At 30.6% G+C, this 21,802-nt stretch overlaps 1 protein-coding gene and 1 non-coding gene across 2 annotated transcripts; one reads left to right on the top strand and one right to left on the bottom strand.

The window, feature by feature from the left end:
* Window positions 1-4,961: 4,961 nt before the first annotated feature.
* Window positions 4,962-10,314, top strand: LOC130941423 (S-adenosyl-L-methionine-dependent uroporphyrinogen III methyltransferase, chloroplastic). The gene is made up of 6 exons (XM_057869918.1): window positions 4,962-5,199; window positions 5,616-6,572; window positions 7,153-7,230; window positions 7,350-7,419; window positions 7,922-8,199; window positions 9,666-10,314. Exons 2-6 carry the CDS (start codon window positions 6,015-6,017, stop codon window positions 9,810-9,812), a joined length of 1,131 nt encoding a protein of 376 aa, XP_057725901.1. The 5' UTR covers window positions 4,962-5,199; window positions 5,616-6,014; the 3' UTR covers window positions 9,813-10,314.
* A 7,413-nt stretch (window positions 10,315-17,727) lies between these two features.
* On the bottom strand, window positions 17,728-17,831 carry LOC130942711 (small nucleolar RNA R71). Its single transcript, XR_009071271.1, has one exon. It is a non-coding gene; the product is annotated as a small nucleolar RNA R71 (small nucleolar RNA).
* Between the last annotated feature and the right edge of the window lie 3,971 nt (window positions 17,832-21,802).

Here is a 21,802-nt window from a genome sequence, read left to right as displayed (position 1 = left end):
ATAGTAATTTGTAAAAATCCTCTAATCAAGATTTTCTTATTATGTACGATCATTACTTTCTATATAACAAATCAAATCTATTTATCATTTTTTTATTCTTTTAAAAAAAATCTAAATGTTCAACTTATATATAGTACCTCCTATGATGTATAGACAGTAACATATATATAGGATATGGATATAGGATACCACACGATATAAGATTATCAACACATAAATTTTAAAATTTTATAAGATACGAAGGCACATATATATAAAATATAAAATTTTTATAAATAAATCATAATGATATTTTGATATTTTATTGATATTAAAATATATATTATTTTTTAATTAATTTTAATGTCTTATTTTAATTATATAAAATATTTAAAATATTTTTTATTTTAATAAATAATAATATCTATTATTTTTAAATTTATTTTAAAAATATATGTTAAAAATAAGGTTGGACATATTGACACGTAATGGTATTTAAATGTATGTCTAACCATGGTTAGAGAAAATTTTTTTATCTTTTATGACATACTTAAATACGCCAAACACGCATATCTGACGAGTCTCGATAAATATTATATCTAAAATGTGTTTGACACAGACATAGTAACTCAACAAAATATTCGTTTCTTATAAGATACCTCAATTACAATTACAAACTTTGTGAATATGAGATATACCTTAAGTTTTATTTGACAAATAATGTCACTACCATCATGTGATTATTAAACCAACCCTAATTCCAAATTTCTGAAGTCAAACCCTAAAATGTTCAAGAGAAGTGGTTCCATCAAGGCCTTTGGCATTATAGTATTTTACATATTCCTCAATCGTGATTTCTGATAACAATTCTTTTATAGGGCCTTAAAGTTTTGACGATGATTTGACACCTGAGCAGAAAAAACTTGCAACAGATATTCTTGGACCAATAAAATTTGCCAGCACTCTGTGTTGAACACTACTATTGAATTTATCATTTGTTATAAGCTGCATTTCAAGAAAAAAAAACATTGTAGAATTATCGATTTTCAAATGGGCATGTTTATGGTATGGAGGATGGCATAAAGCATCCACACTAATAAATCTTGTGTGTGCAACTCCATTGTTGGCATGTTATAGAAAATACATTTAGACAGAATCAGGTGATGGAACAAATAGCCTGATAGCAACAATGGCTTCGTTATAGGTTTGTCTCATTTAAGGATGATTACAATGTTAATGAGACCTAGCTAATACAGTTGTTAGTTTAATTTATTTTTGGCAAATGGGCAACTTGTAATATTTGGGCATAGTAGATTTTAATGGTTTTTTCCAATATCACTAAGTAAATTATACTTTTTTTTTTTTTATCAAACTTAGAGCCCCTCAGATCAATTTAATTATACGATTAAGAACACAAAATAATACCATAAACACAGAACAATACAATAACACATGAAAAACTTATAGTTGAGTTTTACAATAATATTACAAAATTTCAAAATTTGAGTTTCTATAGAAATTAAAATACCTACAAAATACTAATTTATAATTTATAATTTGTAATTCAATAAAACAATATGAATTAAAACAAAACCCACACCATCAAACTAAAATTGCTAAAACCTACCAAGCCAAAATAATCTATTTTACCCGTAAGTCCATTTGCCAAAAATAAACTAAACTAACAATTGTATTAGGCTATTAAGCATGACTCATTAACATTTTAATCATACTTGCATGAGACAAACTTACTATTGAACTACTAATACTGTCAATCCACTTGTTCCATCATCTGAATCTATCATGCACTATTTTGACCCACGTGTTACACAAATAACTCACACAGCTACGATTTATTGGTCTAAATATTTTATACCAATCTACACAATAAAATTTCTCTTTCCAAATAACCACATTCTAATTTGCATAAGAACTTGTTCAAAGAAAAATTCATAGAGAGTCTTTTGCATATTTTTATTGGAATGAAGTAAAATTACAAAAGGAGAAAACTAGAACAAGTCTTTTGTGGCGAAAATTCGTATAAAGTTTAATTAGTACGAGTTTAATATTTTTATTCATCATAAAATATTTATAGAATTATTCGTAGATAAATTTTAGAAAAAAGAAAAAAAATATAATTTTTAATTTTATTTTTAAATAAACTTTATTTTTAATTTTAAAATAAATTTTAATTTTATTTTTTAATAATATTAATTTTTTATCATATATAATTATTCAATTATTTTTTAATCATATATAAATAAATTACTCTTAATAAGACTTTTTTGTTATTGAATTATCTTTTTTAAAAAATAATAAAAAAATTATGAACGAAAAAAAATAAACTATCATGATAATTTTTTATTTTTTTATTCATATTTTAACTATAAGCATAAATATAATATGATTATATTATTTATGAAATGTGACTATAAATATAGATAAAATTTGGTTATATTACTTATATATAGTTTCATTGCGTTGTATTACTTATAAAGTTAGATTATAATTATGACAATAAAATTATTCTGGTATTTTTATATGTGTGACTAATTAGTGGTGTTAAAATATTACTCTTAATTATAAATAAGGTTTATAATTTAAAAAATTAAAGACTCAATTAAAAAGATACGAAAAAGATGATGTTAAAATATTCTAACTCTTTAAAATAAAAATATTCGAAATTTAATTAAAAATTATTTAAAATTTAAACTCAATAAAAATTTATATTCTATGTGTTTTGTATATTTAATAACTTACTATATTATATTGGTTGAAATTACCTTTTATAATGTTAATTTTCTAATAACACTTTATTAGAAAAATCATATTTTTAGAATTTTTTAAAAATTAATTAATATTATATATATTTTATTACACTGCATCTTGTTATAAAAAAATTATTTATTTCTAATGTTTATATTAAAAATAAAAACAAAATTTAAATTAGTGAATTTTAATCTATAATATAATAATATAGTAATTGTTTTATATATTGTACGAATATAAATTAATTATTTTTTTATTTATAAAAATTTTAAGAGCTTGTTATATATATATATATATATATATATATATATATTTTGATGAATGTGATATATTTTTTATATAAAGAATTAAAAAAAATCTAATAGTTAATCTATTACCTTTTTGGTTTTAGTCCAAATTAAATGTTTTTTTTATTGTTTTTTGGAAAAAAAATCTTTTGAAGAATTTAATAATATGTGATGAGAAACACCGAATAAATTATACAGAAATAAATTAAAACACAACATAAAAATATTTTTAAAAAAAGATGAAATATGCGTCTTTATCTGAGTAGTCACCTTGTAAAATATAAGGCTAATAAATAGTCAAACACTCCCGACAAACAAAATTAAAACATTAAGATTATGTTTGATTTATATTTTTATTTTTAGAATTCTTTATTTTAAAAATTTTGTAAAAGTAGGTGACAATAAAAAATAAAATTTCATTATTTCAATTATTTTTTATTTACAAAATTTTTAAAATAAAAATTTAAAAAACTAAAAATAGAAAACATAAATAAATGAACCAAATTTAAATACTGGCGCTTAGAGGCTTTCAACAACCGAGTGTAATGGCTATAGAAAGTTTGTTCAAGCGGTTTGACATGTTGATGATACTCAAATTTAAATACTGGGGGGTCAAAATACATCATTTATTAATGGCTTTTTAAGATGAACAATTTCACATCTTCGGCAGTTTTGCAGCTGAGAATGAGATAATCATATTGCTGAGGTGTGCTGTGTCTCGGAGGTTATTAGAGTATACCTGAGATGGTGTTATTTACTCAACAAAACTTCTAATGTTATCTTTCTTAATATTTTAATTTTTTTTCAAATTCAGAAGACACATACTTATTTATATTGCTTAAGAAAAAGTGTTTTAGTATATTTTATATTAGAGCAGACGTTATATAACTAATCTTTAAGAAAAATTTTTAGTACATTTTACTTAAGGAAAATTTTCTTAACTATATTTTACTTACAAAAGTTTTTTTTAGTGAGTGTGTGTAACTAATAATACATTAGTGATGATAACTGATCTATAATTTTTTAATTTCTTAATTATTCTTACTTCTTCTTGAGTTGGTTCTTCTCTCTTAATTTTGTTATTATCATCACTAGCGTTATCATCATTATCATCTCTTTCAATGTTTTTTGCCTCTAAAATATTTTCAAATTGCTCAAGGATATATTAATTTTGTTTAAGTCTATTCTTCTTGTAGAGAGCAAACAAGCCCATAAATTTGAAGTATGCTGGATGTTGGAGATGTGATACTAGTCGAGGGCAATTTCAAAAAGTGTTTTTGCCCTAAATAGAAATGATGTGAGAACCAAGTTAGATTGGTTTAATAGTTAGCTAACTAATCTGCTGTCAGGAGTTTAAATTCTGCCTTGTGCATGCAGCAATCCATTGGATATTGACCAATAACAAACCTTTAAATGGAACTCGGTACCGCGACAAATTAATTCTTTTTCTGCTGGACTGGAGGATATCGTAGAAAACCAAAAAAAAAAAAAAAGAAATGATGAGAGCGTATAAAATCTTGATAAAATATATAACTATAAATATGGAGGGAGAATTATGATAAAAAGTATAAATTGTAATTAATAATTATGATAAATGATATTTTAGTAAAGAAAATAGTTAAAACTTTTTTACTTTTATTTATTTGAGAAAAACAAAATATTCTTAACTTTTAGAAAAAAATAAATAATTTATTTTTTTAAAAAAATATCTATACATATTTAAAATTTGATAAAAATATTTAATTTTTTAAAATACATTTTTTGCTAATAAAAATATATCATTTTAAAAATAAAAATTTATTTAGGACCGGATGAAAATAATATAGGAATAAATAACCTGAACGATGAGTGTGAACCAAGGACGCCCTGCCCCTCCCAAAGCCCAAAGGCAAAGTACGCTGTCTCCTCAATCTCCCCAAAGTCCATCATTCTCACACATCACAACACATTAACACAACTCAACTCCAATTCAAACACTCTCTCTCGTTCTTATATATTACCTTCAAGTCCCTCCTTGCTGCCGTATCCCCTTCTCTTCTTCTTCTTCTTCTTCTTCTTCGTCCCAGAGACACAGAGCCCTAGCGTCTCCAACTTTTCCTCCGCTTCTACTCACAGTGGCACAGAGTGAGCATTGCCATCTCGTTGAGCTTCGTCGCTTCTCTTGGTACTGTTTTCTACTTCTGTTTAATTACATTGTTGTTTTTTCTGTTTAAACCCTTATTACTACTCATGCTGTTTCATTTCGGTAGCCTCTGATAATTTTGAATTGTCTTTGTTGTCGATGATAAATTTATTTCAGTATCCTTAGAATCTAAGAGCTAAAATTTATTATTCTTAGTTGGTAGTTGGTAGTGTTGCTGCTGTTGTTGCTTGATTCTTACATTCTTGTTGCTGATGCTGTTTAATTTTTTTAGCTAATGATTGTTTTGAATTATGTTTGTTTTCCATGATAAATTTATTTTATTGTCTTTAGAAGCTAAAAGCAGAAGTTTTGATTCCGGTTTCAACATTCAACCAGAATGTCACTACCAATATTTCGCACAACTTATTAATATTTATTTATTTCTTTATTTGTCTTAGATCTTGCTCGAATTCCCCAATTGGATGAAGAAGATTCTGGTGAAGATTTGAACTGATGTTTATCACAGCTTCATTTCCAAGCATTCTTAGCTTCTTAAAGAATCTTATGACATATTATGAACCTTGTGCTTTTGAGGAATGATTTTAAGTAACATTGGATTGTTGGTGTTGACAAGATACTTTTCATTTTGTTATTGTTATTCAAAAGCTGTGCATCCAATCCAACCCAAACAGCTGGAAATTTGATCGTTATCTGTAGAAAATTTATCCAATCTTAACCAAACCGTAAGGAATATTAGTGTTTGGATCCTTCGGTTTTGGCTCAAACTGATCCAAACTTCACTGTGAACACCTCTACTTCAATCCATCCCGAATCTTTCTCTGTACTAACAACCCCAGATGGCTCTTCACAAATTTGCATCTTTCTCCTCTCTTCATTATTCCGCTTTCACCACAACCCACTACCACCGAGTTTTTTCCATCAACTGCTGCACCACTTCTTCTACTTCTTCTTCTTCTTCATCTTCTTCTCCTTCTTCTTCTTCACCCTTCACAGAGAAGCACTCCATAGAGAGGTTCCAAAGAGACCAATGGCTCTACACCAACACCGCCACCAACAATAAGCCTATAGTGTCTTCCAATTTGGGCTCCATAAGGGAAGATGACATAGCTCTCCAGCTTCCAGAACTAAAGAAGCTGCTTCAGGTGCTGAGGGAGAAGAGGGAGAGTGAAGGGAAGTGTAACAGTGAAGGAAAATGTGTACTGGGGAATGTATTCTTGGTTGGAACTGGTCCGGGGGACCCTGAGTTGTTGACATTGAAGGCTGTGAGAGTTATCAAAGGTGCTGATTTGTTGCTGTATGATAGGTTGGTCTCTAATGATGTCTTAGATTTGGTTGCTCCTCATGCTAGGCTTCTCTATGTGGGAAAAACTGCTGGCTACCATAGCAGAACTCAGGTACTGTTTCGGTTTCTTTTCAATTTTTCTGATCGGTCTTTATTGCTGAATTGGGAATTTTTCCGATTTTATATACCTGGACTATGTTTTGTTGTAGTAGAGTTTTTTTTTTTTATGCTTTTCTGAATGGTTATTGCTGAAATTAGAGTATTGACTGTTTGTGTTGATAATATGCATTGATGTTTGTTGTTTACGCGTTGGTTTTGGTTTCTTTTAAATTTTTTTATTATGGGTTATGGCTCAATTTGAACTTTTCAATTTTTTTCTGATTTTATATGTGTACTGTTTTTTTTTTTTTTGTAGTTTGTGTTTGTTTTCCCTAATGAATTCTCTCTCACTTGTGTATCATGTACTGAATGACCGAGATCTCTCTAAAGGAATACTAGTAATTTTATAACAAAATGTACCGAATTGCGTGGTGAGACATACCGGGTTTCCTATACCCATATCGGGTTTTGTCTTGACTATGTTTTGATCCCTTTATGAAGAGTTCTTGCTTGAGTTAGTTAGGATTTGGTGTTTTAGACCCCCTTTTATATTGATAAAAATGGATTTTTTTTTTTGGGTTGGATTGTGGCAGGAGGAAATACATGAGCTTCTTCTGAGTTTTGCAGAAGCCGGGGCCACTGTTGTGAGACTTAAAGGGGGTGATCCATTGGTAAGTTTCCATTTGGGGTTGTCTGTTGGTGAAGCAATTTGATGCATTGCATTGTCATGGATGATGGACTGTATGCTATTTTATGTTTTTTTTTTCACTTCTTCATTTGGTATATGTAGGTGTTTGGGAGGGGTGGAGAGGAAATGGATTTTTTGCAGCAACAAGGTATCCAAGTGAAAGTTATTCCAGGTATGCTTCTGGTGTCTTTATCTTACTAAGACGAATTTGACACTACAAAGATTTTGGATCCTAATAAATCATAATGTTGATGGCACCAATGCTCCATTGTGTTATATAGTTGCCACGGATAAAAATCGGTTTTTGCCAAATTGAGTCAATAGTCATTACGGAAAATAGTTTGTTATTTAATCTTGAAACAGGTATCTGTGGATCAATCAGGCATTCTTATACTTTATATAATAGTGACCGAGTATTTTCCTTGTGTATTCATTGCTTTCTAAGCAAGTTTATGGTTAATCCAACTTAAAGTGGCACTTTTCATTAGAATTAGATACACTCACTGGTTACTCTACATCGCAAAGCACAAAGTGCCTTGTTGAATTGGCAATTTGACAGGGAAGATGATTGGTGTTCATGTTACCACTTATTCTTTTAGGTTTTTTTTCCCCTTTTTAGTTGATCATGTTTGGTTTGTGATTTTACCATAATCAGTTATTCTCATTCCTTGCAGGCATAACTGCAGCATCTGGAATAGCAGCAGAGCTGGGGATTCCGTTAACTCATCGTGGTATTGCAAATAGCGTGAGGTTCCTCACGGGGCATTCAAGGAAAGGTGGAACTGATCCTTTATTTGTAGCAGAAAATGCAGCCGATCCTGATTCTACATTGGTGGTTTATATGGGCTTGTCAACCCTCCCTTCACTTGCACAGAAATTAATGTGTCATGGTTTGTCCCCCGAGACTCCAGCTGCAGCCATTGAGCGAGGGACAACACCTCAACAGCGCACAGTAAGCATAACTATATCTTCCTTTTCACGTTCTCAATATATCAAATTGATTAACTAGTTATTTGTTTGTCTCATTGCATTCATTTATAGTCATCATTGACAATGACACTATTAAATTAAGAGGGCTATGACTTACCATGGAATTAACCATCTCTCTTTTACCTCACTAGTAACATTTTTGCTGTTGGAGTTGCTTTAGTATCATATTGAAAATTAATAAATTATTAATGCGCTATCTTAAAACTCGTGAAATTCTTATTATGCAACAAACCTATGATATTGAGCCTTAGTTGGAAAATATGTACACATCTATATAGTGATAGTAATAGTTAAGTCTTGCCCCACTGGATGGTGGTAATTACATGTATTAAACCATAGTGTCTTGTCATCAATCACCTTTTAACTCAAACCATTAAAATCTAATCCTCTTGATTGTCTTACCAATAATTCTCCCTTTATCTCTAGCTAGCTATTAAACTACCATCAGTTTACGTATTCTACTTGAGAGAGCTACTAAAGGCCTTCTCTAGAGGATATTTATCATCTTTATCACAAATTGTTTCTTTCTATCCCAACTTTCTTTTCTATGCGTTCATTACTAGTTCAATCTTATTGCCAAATTTTCAGTTCTATACAACATTCTGATCTTATAGTTGTGAATACAAAATAAATAAATAAATAAAACAATGTTATTATCATAAAAAATAATACTTGAATGACTCTTCTTCAATTTGTCCATCTAGGTTGAATCCTATGCTTTATGTCTGCATTTATTTCCCATGTCTCAACATTTATTATCCACTTAATCCGTTTAGCCATCTAGTCCTACAATTTGTTAGCATATCCTGAATGCCCCTCAAACTTGCCTCTTTCAAAATCCTTCTTCAAAAGTTTATTTTTCTTGTTATATTTGAAGTCTTTTTATTGATCATTTCCTTTATCATTCACTCTCCTCATAATTCGCATGTACACAGCCAAAACACTTGCTTGTTTAGTCATGTACTCTTGCAACACAACTTTGTGTCCCTTGTTCCGCTTATTTATTGTTATGATTCATTTCATCTTTTTACATAAAAAATTGAAGCTATTAGTTTTACTGAATGTGTATATAAGGCTCCTGCACAGGATCCACTATTCTTCCTAGTGCAGTATTGGAGTTACTTGTGTCTGTCCCTCTCTAAATTTGACCTTCTTGTTTTTGTAAGAAACGATGCCTTTCATTGTTATCAATCTTGAAAAAATAATTGTTACAAAGTACTCGATAAAAGATCGAATTTGAAAGTTCTTAAGAAGTTGCATCTGGGACTACAGTCTACAGGCCAAGTCATTATAATTGTTTTTGTTTTTGTTTGTTTTTTGTTTAGATGTTGCATCCAACTTATCTACGAAGTCACCATTGTTATTTGTTTTTGCATAATCAAAGCTACTAGGTTCTTCTGATCATGCATATTATTTGAAATCGTGTAGGTGTTCGCAAAACTGAAGGACCTTTCCGAGAATATTACATCCGCTGGTTTGGTGTCACCAACACTGATTATAATAGGAAAAGTGGTGGAGCTATCTCCGTTTTGGCCAATGTCTACAAAAGAAGAATCATGTTTAATGCAGGCATGATGGATGGTGTTGGGAATGATGCTGAAAAAGCTCGGCGAGATGCAGCATTGCTTTCGCAAGGATTGGCTTGATGATCAGCCATGAAGTAAGCAAAGCGATATTTTTGGCGATGCAGATGCTCTTGCCTGATTTAGTTGGGAAGAACTGTTTCAGAACAAGTTTGGGTTATACATATTTCAGAATCTGGACAGGGATTGAAACAACGAAAAATGCACGCATTTCACCCAATTTTTGTGGAGAATAAGAATGCAGGTTTTCTGCAGTGTCATTTATTTCTATCAAGATTTTTTTTTAATGTTTGCTAGGTAAAATTTTGTATGATAAGCTATTAAGCTTCATTCTTTGAAGGAGGAACATGGAGAATCATGTAAACATAAAACTGTAATTTGATTGTTCAATTTTGTTGTTGCCAATCAGAACATTTTTTGTTGTAAATTTTAACTTACTAGTTAGCCATATTTGCCTTCATTATGTAACTTGAAGCTTCTATGAGATCATTGTTTTGGTTTTGTTATTATATTGTCACAATTAACGTAGATATTTGTATTGGGAGTACAATTACAAAGCAGTTAACATTATGACACACTTCCATGATCAGAAGTTTCTGCATGGATTAAGTTGGTGGTGAAAGTTTATACGTACTAGTATTCATATAGCATTGATAGTTAAAAGTTGTTATATTTTAATATAATTAAATTTGTTAAATGATCTAACAATTTTCGGTGATTAACTTTATATGAAAATAACTACTTGTAAGTCTTTACTTTAATTTGATTCATGAAGACAATATTGAGTATCAAGTGGATTTAAAAAAAAAAAAAACAAAAAAAGAACCTACTAAATTCAAGCGTAAAATTTGTACGGATTAGTTTAAAAGTAGAGATAACTATTGTTTTAGTAAAATTTGTACGGATTAGTTTAAAAGTAGAGATAACTACTGTTTTAGTTCTTAAAGTTTGAAATTAAAATTAAAATTATTTCTACTTTTTTTATTATTTAAAATAGTTCTCAACGTTAAAATTATTTTCAAAATCAAATTTTTGATCATTTTACCTTTATCTCACTAATCCTTTTCTTTCATCTTTCCTCTTTAATCTCTGTTGAGAATCAGGAGTATGACCACAATCCAATCAATCATGTGTCAAATAATTTGTTATTATTATTATATTAAAATGTTAATATAATAAGGTCCTTGATTAAATCTAAAGATTTATCATTGTGATAGTGATCATAATATTGAGAGATAAATCTTTTATAATTTAATCTAAATTGTTCTTGGTCATAGGATTATTAAAAAGGACATTAATAATCCGAAAAAATCAATATATATATAATGGTCTTCATTGGATGAAGATTAATAGATCTCATTTATTAAATTATATATATAGATGCTGCATATAGAGATATTATGACCATTGAACTGACTCACTTTGAGAATTCCTAATGGTTATAATTACCGTATATTTGTCAATAGGATATTCTCAAGATGAACATAGTAATAGAGTTTTCTTTGACCTAGGACTGTCATAGTAATTAACAATGTATTTATTATACTTTGATTCCGGACACCTAATACCCTAGGGTGCTAGTTGAATGGATATTTGGTATGATTTAAATACTTGTAGAATTAATTATTAGTCAATAAGGAATCTGTCAACTCTCAGTAAAGAGTTTGAGTTCTATGATTATAATGACTGAGATGAATAAAACCTTAGCCAAGGAGATTGAATGAATGAAGAAATGAGTTTCTTAGGTCATTCACAGTTCATTATAATAATGGTAACAAGTTAGAGTTTGACAATTAAACCATACTCTAAGGGTTAACCAAGAGTTAGAAAGATGGAAGGAATAATTATACTTTGTTCTTTAAGATTCTTAGTAAAAATATATTACTTCATACTATCGGGTCGTTGAGCAGTGTTGCTAGACGCCAACCTTGATTAGTAAATTTAGTACGACTAATTTACTACTCGTTTAGTATTGAACCTATGGGGTTATACACTAACGCGTGTTCTAATCTTTGTTATAGAATTATTTAATTATTATTTTGTTTCGATAAAATAAATAATTATATTAATTCAAATAGAATATTATTATATTTTTTGCTAGTACCAAAAATATAATAATAATATGATAATTAAGAATATTAAATGAGATTTGAAAATAATTAGTTATTCTGTTTCTAAATTTGGATGAAATCCTAACTGATTCTGTTTTCAAATTAAGTTATGATATGATTTAAATTTGAATTGAGATTCAAATTTAAAATCAATAACAAATCTCATACTATATATATGTATGCCAAGAATAGAGGAATGAGAAAGAGAAGAGAATAAAACACAAGGATTTTATTCCTTTACCTATACACACATAAACGTATGTGAGCTTGATTCTTAGAGAAGAATTTTATGGCGTGCAAAGGTTGCAAAGAGGTTTCTCAATTTAGATCAGATTCCATTGGTCAAGAAGTTGACAGTAAAGGTTGGTCTCGGTGTGGATACGCATTGAGTCTTCGTACAATCGAAGAATAAAATTTTTACTAAAGCGTCTAAAGGTATTTAGATCTGATCTATATATTATTGGAATAAAGTTTAAACACAAAATAGATCTTTAAGATTACTTTCTTTTCTTCTGCTGCGTGTTATGAACACATGGTAATCCCTTCAGTGGTATCAGAGCCAGGATTTTTCTGTTTAAATATTTATTCCTATTTTTCTATTTTCCATTGAAATGGTTTTCTAATAAATTAATAGTTAATTTATTTTAATTATTTAATTGTGATTAAATTATCATTTTTTTAGTATAAAAGTTATATTTATAATAAAATATTTTGTTTGATTTTATTTATATATTAAATTTTATTGTGATTTTTATCATAATAAAAAGAATAAGATGTAAAATATCTTTTGTTTGTTTATATATATATATATATATATATATATATATATATATATAAAAGTGCATATATAAAGGTCAAATTTGATTTGATAATTTTTTAAAGCTAAACGTTAGTACATGAAAAATCAAATTTTGATTTGATTGGTGTGTTTTGAACACTATAATTTTAGAAATTAGTTTTTCTAATGTTCTTGATTATAAAGAGCGGCCTGACAACCAGGAGTTTTATTTTCAAGATAATAATCAGTATATACATTTGATATATTAAGGATTTAATTTTATATTTTAACTAAATAACGTGGGAGTATAAAATTTAATCTATGAATATTGATAAAAAAAATTCTCTAACAATAGAGATAATCCTAAAAGTTAGGAGTTTGCCAAAAAAAAATAAATTTATCAATTGTTTACAAGGAGCAACCTGACAACCAGGAGATTTGTACTCAAAGATAGAATTTATTTATGCATATGACGATGTATAAGGAGAATTAATTTTATGCTTGAACCTAGACTATCTATAGGTATAAAATATAATTCAGTTAAATAACTGTCTGACAACCAGATAATTATTAAGGATTATAATTGTATGGGATACAATTTAATTATGTTTATTTGGAATAGGTATGAGTAACAACTTGACAACCAATGTACTCATTCACGATTCTAAATAATTTTGCCAGAAATATAGATTTCTTGATTTATTTTCATATTTTAAATTTTTAAATATGTCCATTTTTCGTATGGCATACTTGAAAGTGATAAATTGGCTATACATTGAGAATTGTTCTTATGTATAAAAGAGTTTCATGGACATGATAATCCTATTGAAATAATATTGTCCAATAAAATTGATGATGAAATAGTCAATACTTGTGAAGTATCTAAAATATTATTTTACTACAATATGGGTTGTTTTGACAATCATGAGTTCTAATTTCAAAAGCATATACCCATTATTTATTACTGAACATCTTAAAAAGATGTATAGTACCCAAAGTAAGATAGTATGACTATCAAAGATTTTATTTAAACTAGTGGGAGTATTGGGCAATATATTTTGAATTAAATAACTTTAGAAGTTGGAATGCTATTAGCCAAATGGCTTTAGCGAGGTTTGTGATCTTTTTGGAAAAGCTCAATATGAGTATTGAGGATGCGTATCAAAATTGTTCTTAAAGGTCGGTTTGACCAATAATAAATATATTGAGTATTTTTATTATAAGAGCTTAAAATAAAATCTCTAATTATCTAATTGATATGCTATTGAACAGAGAATGAGATTCACTCCATACACAAATACTAGTACTCTATATATTCCATCATGTTTAAGAAACATGAAATTTGATTTAGTTGAGTATCACTGTTTGTTAAATATTTGGACTACATTTTAGAAATGTTAAATTAACAAATTTTTCACTAAATCAATTTTTTACCCATATGAGATATGGAAAAGGCATAAGGTGAAACTCAAGAACATTAGAGTTTGGAGATGTCTTATATGTGGTAAGAGATTGCACAACAATAGAATTGATATTAGGTTCGATAAATGAGATTTATTGGTTACCCTAAAGAAATAATGAGATTATTTTTATCACTCTTCTTATGACAAAGTGTCTGTGATAAGAGGTTAAACTCTTTTTTAGAAAAGGGATTCCATCTTAAAGAAAGAATGGAAGTACAATTACTTTTATTAAAATTGTATACCACTCAATAGAGGATATACTTTCTCTTGAGAGTATAAAAAGTTTGATCGTCAAACTAACTTTTTGAAAAGTAGCCTATTTGTATAATGATACAATTCTATAAAGATAGATATAATGGTTACTTAGATTCTTTATAATCATGTTCAATAAGGATTGTCCTTAAAATAAAATTATGCACTATTATAGTGGGAGATTTCATGTTTTGAGAAAACGTGATATTTATTATGCACTAGGTGTATTTTACAAAAGGTCAAGCAAACATGCTCAAAAGCAAAGGTGTTTAAAGACAAAAGAATTTTGATAAATACAAATGTGTATTAAAAATTATACACATGATTGATTGGCTCTAGTACAAGTGGGAGATTATTGAGATAATAGTATGTCCAAGATCCAATCTATCATGATTGGCTCTCGGACAAGTGGGAGATTGTTGGGAATAAGGAGTATAACCACAATCCAATCAATCATGTGTCAAATAATTTGTTATTATTATATTAAAATGTTAATATAATAAGGTCCTTGATTAAATTTAGAGATTTATCATTGTGATAGTGATCATAATATTGAGAGATAAATCTTTTATAATTTAATCTAAATTGTTCTTGTTCATAGGATTATTAAAAAGGACATTAATAATCCGGAAAGATCAATATATATATATATATATAATGGTCTTCATTGGATGAAGATTAATAGATCTTATTTATTAAATTATATATATAGATGGTGCATATAAAGATATTATGACCATTGAACTGACTCACTTTGAGAATTCCTAATGGTTATAATTACCGTATATTTGTCAATAGGATATTTTCAAGATGAACATAGTAATAGAGTTTCCTTTGATTTGGGACTGTCATAGTAATTAACAATGTATTTATTATACTTTGATTCTGGACACCTAATACCCTAGGGTGCTAGTTGAATGGATATTGGGTAAGATTTAAATACTTGTAGAATTAATGATTAGCCAATAAGGAATCCGTCAACTCTAGGTAAAGAGTTTGAGTTCTTTGATTATAATGACTGAGATGAATAAAACCTTGGCTGAGGAGATTGAATACATGAAGAAATGAGTTTCTTAGGTCATTCACAGTTCATTATAATAATGGTAATAAGTTAGAGTTTGACAATTAAACCATACTCTAAGGATTAACCAAGAGCAAGAAAGATAGAAGGAATTATACTTTGTTCTTCTAAGGTTCTTAGTAAAAATATATTACTTTATACTATCGGGTCGTTGAGCAGTGTTGCTAGACGCCAACCTTGATTAGTAAATTTAGTACGACTAATTTACTATACTCAAGTTTTTGGCGCCGTTGCCAGGAATTGTTCGAGTATAAACAACTGACGGTTCATCTTGTTGCTCAGATTAGGTAATTTTCTTTTTGTTTTAATTTCAAAAATTTTTCAAAAAAAAAAATCTTTCAAAATTTTTTTTTCTCTTTTTCGTTTTCCCAAAGAATATTTTCGAAAAAAAATACAAAAAAATTCATAAAATTATAAAAATAAAAACATTTTGTGTTTCTTGTTTGAGTTTTGAGTCAATTTTTAAGTTTGGTATCAATTGCATGCTTTAAAAATTTTTCTTGCATTTTTCGAAAATTCATGCATTCATGGTATTCTTCATGATCTTCAAGTTGTTCTTGGTAAGCCTTCTTGTTTGATCTTGATGTTTTCTTGTTTTGTATCTTTTGTTGTTTATCATATGCATTTTTCGTTTGTTAGTGTCCATGCATTAAAGATTTCTAAGTTTGGTGTCTTGCATGTTTTTTTTGTATCAAAAATTTTTCAAAAATATGTTCTTGATGTTCATCATGACCTTCAAAGTGTTCTTGGTGTTCATCTTGACATTCATAGTGTTCTTGCAAGCATCATGTGTTTTGATCCAAAATTTTCACGTTTTGGGTCATATTTGTGTTTTTCTCTCTCATCATTAAAAATTAAAAAAATCAAAAAATATCTCTTCCTTAATTTTCTCATAATTTTCGAAAATTTGAGTTGACTTAGTCAAAAAATTTTAAAATTAGTTGTTTCTTACAAATCAAGTCAAATTTTCAATTTCAAAAATCTTTTTCTTAATTTTATCTTTCTTTTCAAAAAATATGCTAACAATTAATGTGATTGGTTCAAAAATTTGAAGTTTGTTACTTTCTTGTTAAGAAAGGTTAATCTTTAAATTCTAGAATCTTATCTTTTAGTTTCTTGTTAGTTAAGTAATTAATTTTAATTTTAAAAATTAAATCCATCTTATCTTATCTTTTATATCATATCTTTTTCAAAATATTATCTTTTTCAAAAATTTGATTTTAAAATATCTTATCTAACTTCTTATCTTCTTATCTTTTCAAATTTGATTTTAATATCTTTTTCAACTAACCATTTGACTTTTTGTTTGTTTCTTATCTTTTTCAAAACCACCTAACAACTTCTCTCTCTAATTTTCGAAAATACCTCCCTCTTTTTCAAAAAAATTCTTTTTAATTAACTAATTATTTTAAATTTTAATTTTAATTCTATCTCATCTTTAATTTTCGAAAATCATTAACTCCTTTTCAAAATTAATTTTTGAATTCTCTCTCTCATCTTCTTATATTTATTTATTCATTTACTAACACTTCTCTTCACCTCTCTTCATCTCCAATCACTGCCTCTATCCTTACCCTTGTGTTTGGATTCTCCTTTTTTTTTCTTTTCTTCTTCTACTAATAATAAGAATCCTCTTTACTGTGACATAGAGGATTCCTCTTCTTTTCTTGTTCTCCTCTCTTTCATATAAGCAGGAACAAGGAAAAAAGCACTCTTGTTGAAGCTGATCTTGAACCTGAAAGGACTCTGAAAAGAAAACTAAGAGAAGCTAAATTACAACAATCCAGAGGCAACCTTTCTGAATTTTCGAACAAGAGAAGGAGATGGCAGCCGAACCTAACAACAATAATGCATAGAGGATGCTTGGTAATTTTACTAAACCCATGTCCAAGTTTGATGGAAGAAGCATCTCAATTCCTGCCATTGGAGCAAACAATTTTGAGCTGAAACCTCAATTAGTTGCTCTAATGCAACAGAACTGCAAGTTTTATGGACTTCCATCTGAAGATCCTTACCAGTTTTTAACTGAGTTCTTGCAGATCTGTAAGACTGTTAAGACGAATGGAGTAGATCCTGAAGTCTATAGGCTCATGTTTTTCCCTTTTGCTGTAAGAGACAGAGCTAGAACATGGTTAGACTCACAACCTAAAGATAGCCTGGACTCCTGGGATAAGCTGGTCACGGCCTTCTTAGATAAATTCTTTCCTCCTCAAAAGCTGAGCAAGCTTAGAGTGAATGTTCAGACCTTCAAGCAAAAAGATGGTGAATCCCTCTATGAAGCTTGGGAAAGATACAAGCAAATGACCAAAAAGTGTCCTTCTGACATGTTTTCAAAGTGGACCATATTAGATATATTCTATTATGGTCTATTTGAGTTTTCCAAGATGTCATTGGACCACTCTACAGGTGGATCCATTCACCTAAAGAAAACGCCTGCAGAAGCTCAGGAACTTATTGACATGGTTGCAAATAACCAATTCATGTACACTTCTGAGAGGAATTCCGTGAATAATGGGACGCCTCAAAGGAAGGGAGTTCTTGAAATTGATGCTCTAAATGCCATATTGACTCAGAACAAAGTGTTGACTCAGCAAGTCAACATGATTTCTCAAAGTCTGAATGGATGGCAAAATGCATCCAACAGCACTAAAGAGGCATCTTCTGAAGAAGAAGCTTATGATCCTGAAAATCCTGCAATGGCAGAGGTAAATTACATGGGTGAACCTTATGGAAACACCTATAATTCATCATGGAGAAATCATCCGAATTTCTCATGGAAGGATCAACAAAAGCCTCAACAAGGCTTTAATAATGGTGGAAGAAATAGGCTCAGCAATATCAAGCCTTATCCATCATCTTCTCAGCAACAGACAGAGAATTATGAACAGAATACCTCTAACTTAGCAAACTTAGTCTCTGATTTGTCTAAGGCCACTTTAAGTTTCATGAATTAAACAAGGTCCTCCATCAGAAATCTGGAGGCACAAGTGGGCCAGCTGAGTAAGAAAATCACTGAAAACCCTCCTAGTACTCTCCCAAGCAATACTGAAGAAAATCTAAAAAGAGAGTGCAAGGCCATTGATATAATCAATATGGCCGAATGCAAGGAGGAGGGAGAGGACGCGAATCCCAATGAGGAAGATCTCATGGGATGTCTCTCAAGTAGGAAGGAGTTTCCTATTGAGGATCCAAAGAAATCTGAGGCTCATATAGAGACCATAGAAATTTCATTAAATCTCCTTCTGCCATTCATGAGCTCTGAAGACTATTCTTCCTCTGAAAAGGATGAAGATGTAACTGGAGAGCAAGTTGCTCAATATCTAAGAGCCATCATGAAGTTGAATGCCAAATTGTTTGGTAATGAGACTTGGGAAGATGAATCTCCCTTGCTCATTGGTGAACTAGATACATGGGTTCAGCAAACTTTACCTCAAAAGAAACAAGATCCTGGCAAATTCTTAATACCCTGTACCATAGACACCATGACCTTTGAAAAAGCTCTGTGTGACCTAGGGTCAGGCATAAATCTTATGCCACTCTCTGTAATGGAGAAGCTGGGGATCATTGAGGTACAGCCTGTCTTATTCTCATTACAATTGGCAGACAAGTCAGTAAGACAAGCTTATGGATTAGTAGAGGACGTGTTGGTAAAGGTTAAAGGCCTTTACATCCTTGTTGATTTCATAATCTTAGACACTAGGAAGGAGGAGGATGAATGCATCATCCTTGGAAGACTTTTCCTAGCTACAGCAGAAGCTGTGATAGATGTTAACAGAGGAGAATTAGTCCTTCAATTGAATGGGGACTACCTTATGTTTAAGGCACACGGCTATCCTTCTGTAACAAGGGAGAGTAAGCATGCAGAGCTTCTCTCAGTACATAGTCAAACAGAGCCCCCACAATCAAACTCTAAGTTTGGTGTTGGGATGCCACAACCAAACTCTAAGTTTGGTGTTGAATCCCCACAACCAAACTCTAAGTTTGGTGTTGGGACTATACAACATTGACCTGATCACCTGTGAGGCTCCATGAGAGCCTACTGTCAAGCTATTGACATTAAAGAAGCGCTTATTGGGAGGCAACCCAATTTTTATTTATCTAATTTTATTTTATTTTATTGTTCTTTTATGTTTTATTAGGTTCATGATCATGTGGAGTCACGAAAAAATATTAAAATTAAAAACAGAATCAAAAATAGCAGAAGAAAAATACACCCTGGAGGAAGGACTTACTGGCATTTAAACGCCAATAAGGAGCATCTAGCTGGCGTTCAACGCCAGAACAGAGCATGGATATGGCGCTGAACGCCAGAAACAAGAAACATCCCGGCGTTCAAATGCCAGGAATGTACCCTGAGGAGAGCTGGCGCTAAACGCCAGAAACAAGCATGGAACTGGCGTTCAACACCAGAAACATGCTGCACATGGGCGTTGAACGCCCAGAACATGCATCACTTCGGCGTTTAAACACCAGAATTGAATGAAAAGGCATTTTACATGCCTAATTGGTGCAGGGATGTAAATCCTTGACACCTCAGGATCTGTGGACCCCACAGGATCATCCCAGGATTTGTGGACCCCACAGGATCTCCACCTACCTCAACTCACCTTCTCTCTTCTTCACCAATCACCTCAATCTCTCTTCTCTTTCCCATTACCTCTTCACCACTCACATTCATCATCTCTTACCCACCCAAACCCACCCTACATAGCCGAATACACGCCTCTCTCCCTCTCCTCCATATCTTCTTCTTCTTCTTCTATTCTTTCTTCTTTTGCTCGAGGGCGAGCAACATTCTAAGTTTGGTGTGGTAAAAGCATATCTTTTTGCTTTTCCATAACCATTGATGGCACCTAAGGCTAGAGAAACCTCTAGAAAGAGGAAAGGGAAGACAAAAGCTTCCATCTCAAGGGTTCATAGCTCAGTAATAGAATATTTGACTGCACATCAAGAAAGCCCACTCATGGACCTCATCAAGAAATCTCTGAGATGCCTCAAGGGATAAATTGTCCTCCACACAACTATTGGGAGCAACTACGGATAGGAGCACCAAAATCACTAGGGATCATGCAACAGAAGTAAGGAAGAGACATAGAGGAGCTCAAAGAGCACCATTGGTTCTTCAAGAAGGCGCCACCCTCACTAAGGTGGACTCATTCCTTAACTTCCATGTTCTTAATTCTCTGTTTTTTTATTTTTATGCTATATGTCTGTTTATGTTTTGTGTCTCTACTTCATGATCATTAGTATTTAGTAACTATGTCTTAAAGCCATGAATAATTCCATAAATCATTCACCTTTCTTAAATGAAAAATGTTTTTAATTCAAAAGAACAAGAAGTACATGAGTTTCGAATTCATCCTTGAATTTAGTTTAATTATATTGATGTGGTGACAATACTTTTTGTTCTCTGAATGAATGCTTGAATATTGCATATTTTTTATCTTGTTGTTTATGAATGTTAAAATTGTTGGCTCTTGAAAGAATGATGAACAAAGAGAAATGTTATTGATTATCTGAAAAATCATAAAATTGATTCTTAAAGCAAGAAAAAGCAGTGAAAAAGCAGAAGGCTTGCGGAAAAAAAAAAGTGGCAAAAAAAATTTTAGAAAGAAAAAGAAAAAGCAAGTAGAAAAAGCCAATAGCCCTTAAAACCAAAAGGCAAGGGTAAAAAGGATCCAAGGCTTTGAGCATCAATGGATAGGAGGGCCCAAGGAAATAAAATCCAGGCCTAAGTGGCTAAATCAAGCTGTCCCTAACCATGTGCTTGTGGCATGCAGGTCCAAGTGAAAAGCTTGAGACTGAGTGGTTAAAGTCGTGATCCAAAGCAAAAAGAGTGTGCTTAAGAGCTCTAGACGCCTCTAACTGGGGACTCTAGCAAAGCTGAGTCACAATCTGAAAAGGTTCACCCAGTCATGTGTCTGTGGCATTTATGTATCCAGTGGTAATACGGGAAAACAAAATGCTTAGGGCCACGGCTAAGACTCATAAAAGTAGCTGTGTTCAAGAATCAACATACTTAACTAGGAGAATCAATAACACTATCCGAAATTCTAAGTTCCTAGAGAAGCCAATCATTCTAAACTTCAAAGGATAAAGTGAGATGCCAAAACTATTCAGAAGCAAAAAGCTACAAGTCCCGCTCATCTAATTAGAATTAATATTCATTGATATTTTGGGATTTATAGTATATTCTCTTCTTTTTATCCTAATTGATTTTCAGTTGCTTGGGGATAAGCAACAATTTAAGTTTGGTGTTGTGATGAGCGGATAATTTATACGCTTTTTGGCATTGTT

This window comes from Arachis stenosperma, chromosome 7 (genome assembly GCF_014773155.1).
Source record: "Arachis stenosperma cultivar V10309 chromosome 7, arast.V10309.gnm1.PFL2, whole genome shotgun sequence".
Taxonomy (NCBI): Eukaryota; Viridiplantae; Streptophyta; class Magnoliopsida; order Fabales; family Fabaceae; genus Arachis; species Arachis stenosperma.
Note: the sequence above shows the minus strand (reverse complement) of the source record. Positions and strands in the feature narration are given on the sequence as shown.

Bases quoted from the DNA above. Each gene is read 5' to 3' on its own strand.
- LOC130941423 (XM_057869918.1), top strand. From the start codon at position 6,015: ATGGCTCTTCACAAATTTGCATCTTTCTCCTCTCTTCATTATTCCGCT. The intron at 7,231-7,349 runs GTAAGTTTCCAT...TGGTATATGTAG, and splicing joins TTAAAGGGGGTGATCCATTG to GTGTTTGGGAGGGGTGGAGA. The intron at 7,420-7,921 runs GTATGCTTCTGG...CATTCCTTGCAG, and splicing joins CCAAGTGAAAGTTATTCCAG to GCATAACTGCAGCATCTGGA.